At 46.5% G+C, this 13,660-nt stretch overlaps 1 protein-coding gene across 1 annotated transcript in view; it reads left to right on the top strand.

Moving 5' to 3' along the window:
* The window catches only part of DMXL1 (Dmx like 1), a 157,746-nt gene that overhangs the window by 75,527 nt on the left and 68,559 nt on the right, over positions 1-13,660 (top strand). Inside the window, exons 22-24 of the mRNA XM_015424996.1 lie at positions 7,750-7,915; positions 8,088-8,340; positions 9,294-10,372. Of these exons, the coding sequence (XP_015280482.1) occupies positions 7,750-7,915; positions 8,088-8,340; positions 9,294-10,372 (1,498 nt within the window). The remainder of the gene's footprint in view (positions 1-7,749; positions 7,916-8,087; positions 8,341-9,293; positions 10,373-13,660) is intronic.

Raw genomic sequence — 13,660 nt, 5'->3', positions numbered from 1 at the left:
CAGTGGCAACAAAGTGGGGTGCACCATTTGCAGGTGTCTGTGAAGGACAGAGGGAGACAGGTGTTGGGGATTGTGCCCCTCGGGACGTGGGCATGGCACACTTGGCAACCCACCACATAGGGATCACTGGGGAAGGTGTAGAAATGTTTCCACAGGGTGGCCTGGAAATGGGGCCCACACTTGGAGCAGGTGGGACAAGGCACAGCTGCTTTCTGACGCTGGGCTGGGAGCCACCAGACAGGGGTTTACCTAAGGCAGCAGGAGAGTACTCTGCAAAGACTCATTCCTGGTTTCTGGGCAGTGCTAAAATCTCTTGCCTTGGGAGGGCCCTGTGGATGGAGCAGGGGAAGGAGGCTCCAACACCTCTGGTGATGCCCTTCTGGAGTGGTGCTCCAGGGGGGTGGCAGGCTGCGTTTGGTGCTTTGGTACAGGGGCCTCTGGTATGCAGGGAGGGAGGGCTTCTTCCCCCCACATTTAGCCTCTTCTACCCACTTTCACCCTCATAAATTCTGATTCATAATAGGTTTCTGATTTTGCAACCCGGGAATATCCTGTTCTGAATTTGCCCCATCATTATAAGACATTCACCAAGTATCCTGTTAAGGTACCATCTGCTATCTTCTTCGTGGTCTCTGTGCATCACACCTCTAGGATATAGTGTGCCTGCACCGACCTCAATCAGTTCCTCTTGAAAGCGAAAGGGATTTTCGTGCCCGCTCCCCAGTCATGCACCGGCCCCACTGCGTATGACCAAGGGAGGGGCACGTGTTGAGAAATGGACTAATTTATGGTTTTATATCTGCTTACACACGCAACACATGGACTGTGCACACACCTGTATACCATGGGCCTAGAGGAAGCTGTTTGCATCACCTACTGTGAGAGAGAATTCACATAGGGAACACTTGCCTGCATTTCATGTTAATGTAGCTTGTACACATTCAGCTCAAAGCCTTATGGGAAGGAGAAGCACATGTTAGCCATTGTGGGCAGAGACAACAACCAAGAAGAAGAAATGCCCCCATTGCTGAAGAGACTAGATGTCACACAGAACATGGACCTGATCTGTATCTGAATTGCCATTTCCTGTTGATGGAACCTTGTTCACCTGGTAAAGCCAAGATTCATCGGTACTTCAAAGAGGGCACAGGAAGCCGAGACTTCACACCTGGCCAGATGGTGTTCCATGAGATAGAGTGTAGAATTTCAAATATTGTCCCAACCCATAGAATACCTGCCCATTTTCTACATGCACCAATGAGGGAAGTCCTGGGATGGACTTGTAAGTAGGTGGGAGTACAGTTTGGCAAGGTGCCACCCACCTGGAGATTCAACTATAAAAGTAAAGGCCAAACCCTAGATCTTTGCTAGCCACCTCCCTTCTCCACGACCTCTATCTTCTTTACCATCCATAAGGTCCAGCTTTCTATCCAACAATCCCTTTGTCTACTTTAAGATCTCTTGGACTGCAGCCAAAGAGGTCCATGCTTGCTGGCTGGTTCTAGCAAGTGTGATTTAGTTAAAACCCCTAGGTATTACTTTCTCCCCTATTCTTACATTGCAACAGACAAGACTTCTGGAACAGGCGAGTATAAACCGATTGTCCTACCTACCTTTAAGTAAATAAGAAACTATTTTTGATATGTTGCTGTAATTCCAAAGGAATCTTGAGTGTATGCGAATGTGAGACTGATTATTTTGTGTGTATGTGACTTTGATACTGCTCAGTAAAAGACAATTTGTTTTGGAAAAACACCAGTCTCGTCTCCATCACTGGAACTGTGTTCAGACACGACCTCTGTAAACTTTGGCCAGAGCTCGCATTAAATTTAGTTGGCCACCAGTTCTCTTCTGACCACCGTGCTCGTAGGATCTTCTCTGCTTCGGTTGGTAAAAAAATTGGCTTTAGGGCCTAGTCCTCTTTTTCTTCAAAGTTTATTTGCTTTTTTCTTGGGTTTTTTTCCTAAGTGAAAGGACATTGTTACTACAAATTCATTTTGTTTGGTTTTTTTTTGGACTTTATCGTTTGGTATCTTTTTCATAGACCACGTGTCCCCCCCCCCTCCCAGCCTATGGCCAAGAGGTGGGGTTTCTTTAAACGGTGCCTCAAGTGCAGTAGTAAAATTGCTCCCCCAGACAGACACTCGCTTTGCCTTCTGTGCCTTGGGGAATCACATTGAGTGGACTCTTATGTACATGGTGTGACGTTCTCGAAGCAGACGAGAAAGTACAGAGCTGCTAGACTTTGCATTGCGCTTTCGGAGTTATCGCTTTTACTGATGTCATCACAGAACACTTCTGGGCATGTGTCAATGTTGACTGCCGCCTTGGCATTGAAGGCTGCATTGTCCCCGATACCGACTAACTCAGATGTCGACCGCCGAATCCTGAAATGCTCGGCCCAGACATCTCAGTCCGAAGCCCCAAAAATGCAGGGAGGGCAAGGACAATTGGCCAGTCAAGCACAATAACCATAAGAAGCCTCCCCCTATGCAAACTCCGCTGACCCCTCGCAGGGCCACGAAATCGAATCTTGCGGGGGCTGCTTTGCTTGACACCTCGAGCAGAGAGCAGCCACAAGGTGTACCGCGGTCGCCTTCGCTGCATCCTATCCAGCTTACTGACTCTAAGCATGATATGGACTTGATGCAAATCTCCCAGTCTTCCAGTGTCGAAAGCTTACACTCCGACCGTGGTGCCAACACCTTTGTCCGTCCTTCACCGTTCCAACCCGATGATTGAGAATGGCCATCGGCATCGATCCATCCACCGCCACCCCCTTGGGATCAGCAGCAATGGCAATACATGTATGAGGCCTGTCCATTCTTGAGTGACATGCTGTGGTTCCCACCCCAACCAGTGGATTGGGACTCTCAGTCTACTACAAAGCTCTCTCGGTATTGAGATCCTCCACCGACGCCAGGGTTTGTGCAGCCTCGATCATTGAGGCCGATGGGCAAACCTCCAAAACCACCACCTCCGATAGTTCCCAAGTTTAAAGGGCCATTGAACCCGGACCCATCGACACCAATGTTGCCTGTTTCCTTTTCCGAACTGTCTGAACATTCCATCTCTTCCGAAACCTCCTCCCAATCAGGAGATGAAAACCCCGACTGTCAGATGGAACCGTCTCCACCTCCACAAGTGGGCAATGATCTTCCAATTTCTCCATCAGAGGATCTCAAATCTTATGGGGAGTTTATCAAACGGATGGCAAACACATTGACTCTGTCTATGGTACAACCCCCGCCTACCATAACGGACTCCGTGTTCAATATCGTACAGATGGACACCTCTACCCCAATAGCCTTACTGATGACGTCAGTCCTGCTTCAGACAGCTAAAATCCCATGGTCTCATCCTGCATGTACCCCATCTCGAGTCGGAGAGTAGATCATATGTATAAGGTGCAGGAGCAAGGCGCTGAATTTTTATTCACCCACCCTAAACCTAATTCCATCGCAGTCACCTGTTCTTCCAAAGGCAGACGCAGTCATTCCACCCCTTCTGAGAAAGAAGGGAGGAAAATTGATTCGTTTGGAAGAAATTTTTATTCTGCTGGAGCACTTGGCATCAAGACTTCAAACTATACTGCATGTATGGGTAGATATCAGTTTGCTCTCTGGGAGCAGATGTCCAAATTTATTGCAGCCCTCCCTGAGGACTCTAACCATCAGGCTTGCAGGATTCAAAAGGAGGGAATGCTTTTGGCTAAGCACCAGCTCAATGCAGCTAAGCACACACTGGATGTGGCCGCCAAAACACTGACTTCAGCAGTTACCCTCTGATGACATGCCTGGTTGCGTTCTACTGCCTTACCACAGGACAGGGCTCTCACTGAAGACCTCCCATTCAAGGGTGAGGGCCTCTTCAGTGCCATGACTGATATGGTCCTGCAAGACCCAAACAAAAGTATAAAGATGTCACGGAATTTAGGGGTCACGTTGGCTCCTAAATTATCCAAAGCGAAATCCTGGAACAAGCCATGGTCCCACAGATCTTCTCTTAACTCATCCCCAGAAACACAGTGACAACACTCACCCACTGTGTCTTCCCACCCTTATGGGCAAAACCAAAATTCTCATCCGCCACTCAGTCTAGGGCTAAGACCCTGAAAGCTCCCAAGCAGAGCCTTTGATTCCTGTCATCCCACCCCCACCCACCTGTCTTCCTACCTGGCTGCCTGGCAGCGAATCTCCATCATCGAAAAAGGGTACCCCATAGAGTTTATCCAGATTCCCGAGGCCCCCAACTTCATAATTACCCCACCATCCAGTACGTTCCTTAAAGAAATCCAGAACCTTCTTTAAAAAAAAAAAAAAAAAGCTATAGAACCAGTCCCAACAGCACGTCAACACAGGTTTTACTCCCGTTATTTTATGGTCCCCAAAAAAGATGGCGACCTCTGTCCTATTATGGACCTCAGGGGACTCAACCGGTTTATCTCCTATCAGCAATTCTGAATGACAACATTACAAAGCATTCTCCCCATTCTCAGTGAAGGTGTCCGGATGGTAACCCTGGACATGCAAGACACATATTTTCATATACCTATCCACCCATCTCACAGGAAATTTTTGCATTTTGCAGTCACGAAAGGCCATTTTCAGTACAAAGCCCTCCCTTTTGGATTCTCAACAGTGCCCAGAGTCTTTATAGAAATGATTATTGTTATTGCAGCATACCTCCGTTTCCAGAGTGTACGGATCTTTCCGTATATAGACGATTGGTTGTTGGTAACAAGCTCCAGAGAGACGCTGCTCAACCATATCGATTCAACGCTGGTCACCCTTGGTGCATTGGGCCTGAAGGTGAATCTAAAAAAGTCAATGCTCCTTCCTTCATTAAGAGTCCAGTTTATCGGAGCAATTTTGGATTCGACTATCTACCTAGCCTTTCTCCCAAAAGGGCAGGAGACATTATCACTCTCATCAATCTAATAAGTACACAGTGATATGCGTCGGCAAAGCAGATCCAATGGCTCTTGGGTCTGATGGCCGCCACCACAGCGGTACTTGTCTTCGCCAGACTACAGATGAAACCATTTCAGCTGTGGTTCCTCAAACGTTTCTATCCACAGTAGCAGCTCCAATCTCAATGGTTCATGCTACCTGTGTAAGTGCTGAATTCCCTACAGTGGTGGGAAACTCCAGACAACCTCCTTCAGGGAGCCTCATTTCTTGCACCCAGCCCCGAAATGACCCTAACCACGGATGCATCCCTGTGGGGATGGGGGGCTCACCTCCAAGGTGTGTGTGTGGGCGCCAAATGGGGACTTCATGTGGCCCACAAACACATCAACTTCCTGGAACTGCTCACCATCCAGTATGCCCTAAGGCCTTTCACCACCTTGTGGCTCACCATATGGTGGCAATCCTTACAGACAACACCACCGCACTATGCTACCGGAGCAGGCAAGGCAGGACAGTGTCCAGGGGACTTTGTCGACTGGCCCTGGAGATTTGGACCGAGTGTCAATTTTGAGGCGTGTTCATCATTGCTGCTCACCTGCCAGGATGGCTCAATGTGCATGCGGACTTTCTGAGCAGGGGAGGCACATCCCTCCACGAGTGGGAACTCAACTGGGCTTACCTCCAACCAATTTTCCACAGATGGGGTCGCCCAGAAATAGATGTGTTTGTGATGTGTCAGAACACCAAGTGTCATCTGTTCTGTACCAGGGCAGGACAGAACCCACTGTCCTTGGGGGACAGCCTTCTTTTCCCATGGTCCCACAGGCACATGTATCTGTTCCCATCAATTCCTCTACTTACCAAAGTGCTAAGCAAAATCATGAAGTGCATCCTCGTGGTGCCACGGTGGCCACGTCAGCACTGGTTCCCAACTCTACTTCACATGTCCCAGGACACCTTCATACATTTCCCACTGGCACCAGATCTCCTCCTGGCTCAGGAGGGCAGAGTGCTTCACCATGATGTACCACACCTCAAACATACGGCGTGGAGGATCCCCTAGCACAGCTCAAAAACAGGATAGACGTTGTTCTGTTGAACTGTCAGAAGCCAGCTACATGTGCTTCCTATGAAGGGAAGTAGAATAAATTCCTGTCTTACCTTGAGATGTTGGGTTTACCACCGCCCCCTATGGACTTGAGGGTAATTTTCGGATTCTTGTTGACCCGCCTGGACTTGGGTCTTAGTTGCTCCTCCTTAAAAGTCTATTTAGCTGCCATTTCCGCCAATCATCCTGCAGTGGACGGCCATTCTGTTTTTTCTCACCCGCAAACAAAGCAGTTTCTGAAGGGCCTCACTCACTTCTTTCCTCTGGCTCGTGGGCTGACTCCCTCCTGGGACTTCCCTCTAGTACTGTCCAGATTAACGGGCAAACCGTTTGAGCCCATGGCCACACCTAGTCTGCAGCTTCTCACGTGGAAGATTACCTTCCTAGTAGCCATTACCTCAGCAAGACGAGTGAGCGAATTGTCTGCACTCTGTTCGATTCTCCGTACTTGGTTTTTCACCATGATGGTGTCACCTTGGCCCCAGATGTCTCTTTCCTGCCCAAAGTTGTTTCCGAGTTCCATTTGCAAGCTGACATTGCTCTTCTGACGTTTTTCCCGTCCCCTACGAGCGACAAGGAGCGCCATCTTCATACTTTAGACGTCAAGAGAGTCAGACTCTTCTACCTCGATAGAACAAGGTCATTCCATCAGTCACCACCCTTGTTTGTCTCCTATAGTACACCTGTGCTGGGGAAGAAGCTCTCTTCGCAGCGTCTATCCAACTGGATTGTGGAAACCATCAAACTATGTTACTTACTGGCCAAACGGCCACTTCCGGTCCTGCTCCAAGTGCACTCTACCTGGACAGTAGCCACGTTCACAGCCTTCCTGAGAGGTTCGTCGCTCACTGACATCTGTCAAGCAGCAACCTGGGCTACCCCTCACACATTCGTGAAGCATTATGCCCTGGATGTGCATCTTCATCAACGTTCCATGATGGGATGGGCAGTGTTGCAGGTGGCACAAGTCTAGGACCTTCAGCTCCCTCCTCCAGGTAGGCCTGTTTTTTGCTTGCTATTCTCCCATAGGTGTGATGCACAGAGACCACGAAGAAGATAAACAGGTTGCTTACCTGTAACTGATGACCTTAGAGTGGTCATCTGTGCATTCACACCACCCGCCCTCCTTCCCCTCTGCTTTCGGTCCTCTCTTTTTTATTACTCTGAGACTAATGGCAGCGGTCAGAAGTTACTGGCGGGATTGTCATGCCCCTCCCTTGGTCATGCGCGGTGGGGCTGGCGCGGAAATCCCTTTTGCTTTCAAGAGGAACCGATCAAGGTCGGCACAGGTGCACTATATCCCAGGGGTGTGAATGCACAGATGACCACTCGAAGATCATCAGTTACAGGTAAGTTACCTGTTTTTCTTCATCCATATATTATGCTAGTTGTCCCTTTGACTATGGTGGCATTTTGTAGCCCTGTACCCTCCAAGGGAAAAGTGGTGTAAACAGCTTGCCGATATCCAAACTGCAGGCTGTTCCTAGTGGGTGTCCTGGAGTCAGCTAATGGCAAATACTTGGTTTAGGCAGAGACTTTCATTTGAAATTTTCAGAAGCAGTTTCATAGAATAATAGAATCACAGAGTTGGAAGGGGCCATACAGGCCATCTAGTCCAACCAACTGATCAATGCAGGATCATACATACCAGATTATTTTGTGGGTGCACGCTTAGCAAATCAATTATGCATCCTCATTTGATAATGTATATAAAATACTTATTTACAGATCCTTAAGAGATACTAAGATGACACAGTTCTTTGGACACAATTTTACTGAAGACAGGTGGCGCAAAGCAGCACTGAAGAACGCTTTTGCTCTTTTAGGAAAACAACGTTTTGAACATTCTGCAGCATTTTTCTTGCTGGCTGGTCACCTAAAAGATGCAGTCGAGGTAAGTCACTTGAAACTACAATACATATTCTAAATATATTCACCAGTGTATGTTAATCCATTGATACAATACATATTCTAAATACATATTCCAAATATGTTCGCCAGTGTATGTTAATTCATTGAGATGTTTGCTTCTGTTCACAAGCTGCTCCTGCATTTCTTTCAAATAGGTCTGTCTAGAGAAGCTACATGATATTCAGTTGGCCCTTGTAATAGCCAGACTTTATGAATCAGAGTTTGAAGTATCTGGGACCTATAAATCAATTCTCCAGAAAAGAATTCTGGGAGGCCGGCATCATAGCAAGGAAAGTCCATTAAACATACACAATGATCCTTTTCTTCGAAGTATGGCTTATTGGATTTTGGAAGATTATAGCCATGCTCTTGATACTCTTATAAGTCAACCCATTTTGAATGAGGGAGGTAAGTCAAAATGCATTTTAAACATACTCTTCAAAATTAATACATGTTTGAAAATAATCTCTGATATATTAGCGGACAGTCAATTTTATATTTATGCTTCGTAACCATTCAACTAAATAAATTCACAAGGGTGTGGTCATGTAGGATCTGTTGCTGTTCACAACTATCATATAGTAGCAAGAATTTCTCTGGAAATCAGAGCTTCAAATTATATTTTCTTCCAGGATTCTACATAGGGTGAAAATGTGGGCCTCAGGTTCAGCTGTTTTCTTCAGTCTTTATCATTGTCTCCTTATAATGGGGAGGGGTTTTAATCTCAAAGAGTCCAGGTGATCCTTCATTCAAATAAGTATGGGACCATACTGTTTTTCCCTTCCTCCTTTTGGGGGAACAGGGACACCCCCCCCTTTCATGAAATGGAGGCTCAGTTGCACTGAATGCTAAGCATTTCCTTAAAAGGCTATTAGAGTTACCATCACTTCTGTGATTTTTTTCAGTTAGAATTCAAATTATGTTTAGTGTGTTCTTTTTTGTTTGCTGGAGGACTTTTTTCTTCTGTAGGGCCCCCAGAATACAAAATAAGAAAACCATATATATACACCTTCAGTTGGCTGGTCAGTTGTGTTTAGTATTAATCACTTGGATTAACATTATGTGTTGTACCATAATTTGTTTTGGACCAGAGTTATTAACAAATATCGAATATATTCTCAGAATTTCAAATGTATCCAGGTGACTGATCATGTGCTTACTCTTTGTTGTCACTTGTATTAGCTGTGTTTCTTTGAAAACTAGCATCTGTTGTATTAAACCTACAAGCGTAAAGCCATTTGGAGAATGCATCTTGCTACGAATTCTCGATGTGGTTATGTAATTTTAGAGCAGTCAGGAGTGTATTGTAGATGAACTATGACCAATATGTCATTATATTCTCTTGTGTGGTATTTTTACAGATGAAGGAAACATCTCAAATTGTCACCCTTCAGTATTTAATTTTTATAATTATCTAAGGACACATCCTCTGTTGTTGAGACGTCATTTTGGTTCTTCTGATTTATCTTCTACAAGGATTTGTGTAACTGGAGAAAATGGACTAGCAGATGAAATCAATTTAGATGAAAGAAGATTGTTCTTCACTGCAGCATATGCTCACTTAAAGACTGGTTGCCCCATGTTGGCTTTAGAAGTGTTATCAAAGATGCCCAAAGTAGTCAAAAAGTCCAGGACTTTAGGGAAAACACCTAGTTTAATAGACACTAGCAAAGGCAGTTCATCTGATTCTCCAGTGCCCATGGACTCAATGGATGACCAGTCTCCCAGCATTGATTGGTCACAACCAGTAGTAAATGGTTTAGGATCATCTTCAGACTTCTCAGACAAACATTCAAACTCTGCACTTTCTTTTGATTGGAGTCAGCCAAGTATGGTCTTTCCAGATGAATCTTTGGAGGTAAAGTGGGATAGTGATAAAGATGAGGAAAGTGAAGATTCTTGTCTTGAAATGAAACCTTTGCAGAAAACAGTGCATGAGAAACCAAACAAAGTTAGTACTAACTATGCAGAAACTTACAGTGAAGCTGTTGATGATGATGCTTTAAGTTTATCACAAGACATCATTTCAGCACAGCTGAAATTTAGGGCATGCCTGAAGATTCTCACCATGGAACTCCGTACATTATCCACTGGCTATGAGGTAGATGGTGGAAAATTAAGATACCAGCTTTATCATTGGCTTGAAAGAGAAGTGGTAGCTCTTCAAAAAACTTGTGACTATAGTGTAGAAGCAGAAGACATTCAGTCAGGTATTAGCCCAGTAGTTGATGAAGCTTCATTAAGTGGAATAGCTGAAGAACCATCAGACAAACAGCTGAAAGTACAGCAGAAAGAAAATTCTCAGAGAAGACAGTGGCTTATGAAATACCAGTCACTTTTGAGAATGTTTCTAAGTTACTGCATCCTCCACGGATCGCATGGTGGAGGTTTGGCATCTGTAAGGATGGAACTGATTTTGCTTCTCCAGGAATCCCAGCAGGTATGCTGTTTTCTTCTTCTTGTTTAGGCATAGTAGGAATGCAAAATGATTATGGCAGAAGTATGTCATTGACAAAATTATGAAGCCTATACTACTTTAAGTAGTGAAATTCATGGTTATTCCTCCAATAACGCACAAGTTGTGTAGATTTACTTAGATCTCTCAGTTTTATTTATTTAGCTCACATGACCAATGGTCTCAAGCACACCCACAGAATACAACAAACATGTAAAATACCAATGTTTAAAACTGTTAACATTTCACATCCAATTAAAATACAAACTGTATAAAGGTTTAAAGAATCATATGTTATTAAGCTTCAACGTGATGGGAAGTATTCCTGTTCTTTGGTGGTCCAGGAGTGGGGCAGTCCTTCAGACTCCTTGCTCCTGGGAATAGCTCCTCCTCTCCAAAGGCAGGGCCAGCAGACTCTTTCGTCACGGAGGGGAGGGGCTTGTCCCCTGGAACCCAGTCTCTCCAGCCCTGCCTTCCGAGCAGGACATTGCAGACAGTGCTCCATTGGAGCACAGCAATTAGATGAAGAAGGAAGAAAGAAGAAACTAGAAGTCAAAGGGCATGAACAGGTAGCTTCATAGCTCCTCTGTTCCCCCCCCTCCTTCTGGCCATTTACAGCCACGGGAGAAGTGTGGCTTCCTTTGGAAAGTCGTTGATGGACTTGGGAGAACCCCGGGGAACCACGACGCTGATGAGACTCCCGCTAGTGCGTCCAGTCCAGGAGTGGGGGACTGGTCGACAAGCCTTCGCTCCCTACCCATAGGGAGCCTAGGAGGAAAGTGGTAGAGTCTCCAGCATCAGCAGGGCTGCCGCAGCTGCACCAGAAAGCCCACGCCTGCTGACTACAATCGGCTCCTTGTTCTTACAGATGTGGGAGGCTGATTCCCAGTCCCAGTCCACAATGGTGCAGTAAGCAGGGAAAGGGATCAGGAGGGCTCCTTCCCAAGGCTGACCCAAATCCCCCGCATGGATTATAGGGGGTAGACGGAAGGTACTGTGGTGGCCGGGGCATTGGAGAAGAAAAGGGGATGGGGAAGAGCTCCTTCACTAGCATGGCAATCCTTTCTCCCCCGCCCCCCCCCAAGGCTAGCTTACCTTGAAGCTTGGAGGCGAAGAAAGACCCAGAACTTGGATGGGAGACCAACTGGGAGTTCTAGGGTTGTTAGGTATAGCGAACAAATACCTCCCAATCTGGGGTTTGTTCAAAGCTCCCCCTCCGTGCTCTTGCCATGGCCTTTGCGGTGGATGCTACACTGAATGCAGTGCAACAGTCGGCCAGGAGCATGGCTTGCAGTGTTACGGCAAGACGTAACACCTGGCTGAGGAGCTGGGATGTGGATCCTTCAGCACAGGCTAAAGTGGCAGCAGTTCCATTCAAAGGTACCAACCTGTTTGGAGAAGGCCTGGAAAGGTACCTTATTGAAGATAAGGATAAGAAGAAGGTTCTTCCCTCAGAGAAGAGGGAAGGAAAGACGAGACGATATCGTAAGTCCTTTTGGGACTCCGGAAGAGAGAACAAAAATGGCAATAATAGATCTTACAAAGGCAAGTGGCAACCCAAGTCCAAAGATGGCAGATCATCGTCTTTCTCCACGAAGCAATCCCACAATGGCAAGAACACGAAGAAAGGACCCGAGGCATGACTATGCTGGAAAGAGGACACAGACAGGAATCGGGCCGTTTTCAGCAGTTTGCACAAGTATGGCTGAGGACGGTCACGGACAGATGGGTTCTAGACACTATCATAACAGGATAGTCCCTGGAATTTTGGTCACTACCTTCAAACTGTTTTATGGAGCTACCAAAGAACAGATCCAGAGTGAAACACAGACAACTGGAAGTGGCCATTGCCCATCTGCTCGAGATAAAGGCAATAGAATCAATCCCATTTCTAGAGAGATCTCAAAGGGTCTACTTACTCTTCTTCACTGTACCAAAGAAGAATGGGGATGTAAGAGCGATTTTGGACCTATAAAGGCTAAACAAGCAGTTAGTTACCAGAAAGTTCAAGATGAAAACGGTGAAATCCATTCTGACCTCCATACAGAAAGGGGACTATATGGTATCCATATACTTACCAGACGTTTATCTACACATACCGCTTTGGGAAGCTCATCACAGGTTTCTTCGATTCGCATACCACGGAGACCATTACCAGTATCAGGCACTTCCTTATGGCCTGAAGTCCTGAATCTGCTGGAGCTAAGGGCAATTAGAATGGCTCTGGAGAAATTCCAGGGAGAAATAGTAGGCAGTCACATGTTGGTCCGAACAGACAACCTAACAGCAAAGGCTTATGTCAACAGACAAGGTGGGACACGCTTCAGATGGCTGCACAAGGAAGCAAGCCAACTGGTGAGGTGGGCAGAGACACATCCTGTCCATAAAGGCAATACATGTGGCAAGTTGGGAGAACACTGTGGCTGAGCCAGCAGTGGGTCGATCAGTCAGAGTGGATGCTCAACAGGACAGTGTTTGGGACAGTGATAGTGGACCTGTTCGCCACAGAACAAAATCGTCAAACAAGAAACTTCATATCAAGACTAAAGAATCCTCTGGCAATGGGCACAGATGCACTACATCTCGAGTGGCCAAAGATACTGCTATATGCCTTTATGCCTTCCCACCGATTCAAGTCATTCAAAGAGTGGTCCAAAGAGTGATAGATCAAAAAGCAAAGATCATTCTAGTGGCCCCATTTTGGCCCCGTTGGGCCTGATTTCAAGATCTGAAGAGACTGTTGGTGGGGAAACCGTGGCATTTGCCCCCAGTGGTGGATCTCCTGACACAGGGGGTGGCGGTTCATCCTCAGCCAGGATCATTAAGTCTCACAGCCTGGAGGTTGAGCAGCAGCAATTGACGGAAATAGGCTACCCACATGGGGTGGTTAAGACCATGCTAGTGGCCAGGAAGGGTTCTACCAACAGAGTCTATCATAACACGTGGCAGGTGTTTCATTCTTGGGGCATAGGGAGGGGGCAGGACCCTCTTAGGGTACCTGTGAGTGAGGTCCTGTCCTTCCTTCAAGAGGGGTTGGAGAAAGGACTTAGCACAAGCACCCTGAGGAGGCAGGTGGCAGCTATCTCTGCCATCAGGGTAACTAGGAAAGGTTCCCTTATGTTAAAAGGTTCCTAAGCGGTACGTCCCTCTTGAATCCTCTGTAGGCATATAGGTTTCCAACGTGGAACCTCAACATAGTCCTCAAGGCTCTGTGTAAGGCTCCCTTTGAGCCTATGGCAATATGTGCCTTAAAGGAGCTGACCTTCAAGACAG

This window comes from Gekko japonicus, unplaced genomic scaffold (assembly GCF_001447785.1).
Source record: "Gekko japonicus isolate JY-2015 unplaced genomic scaffold, Gekko_japonicus_V1.1 scaffold2135, whole genome shotgun sequence".
In the NCBI taxonomy this organism is placed as follows: Eukaryota; Metazoa; Chordata; class Lepidosauria; order Squamata; family Gekkonidae; genus Gekko; species Gekko japonicus.
This window is presented reverse-complemented; position numbering and strand designations above follow the sequence as displayed.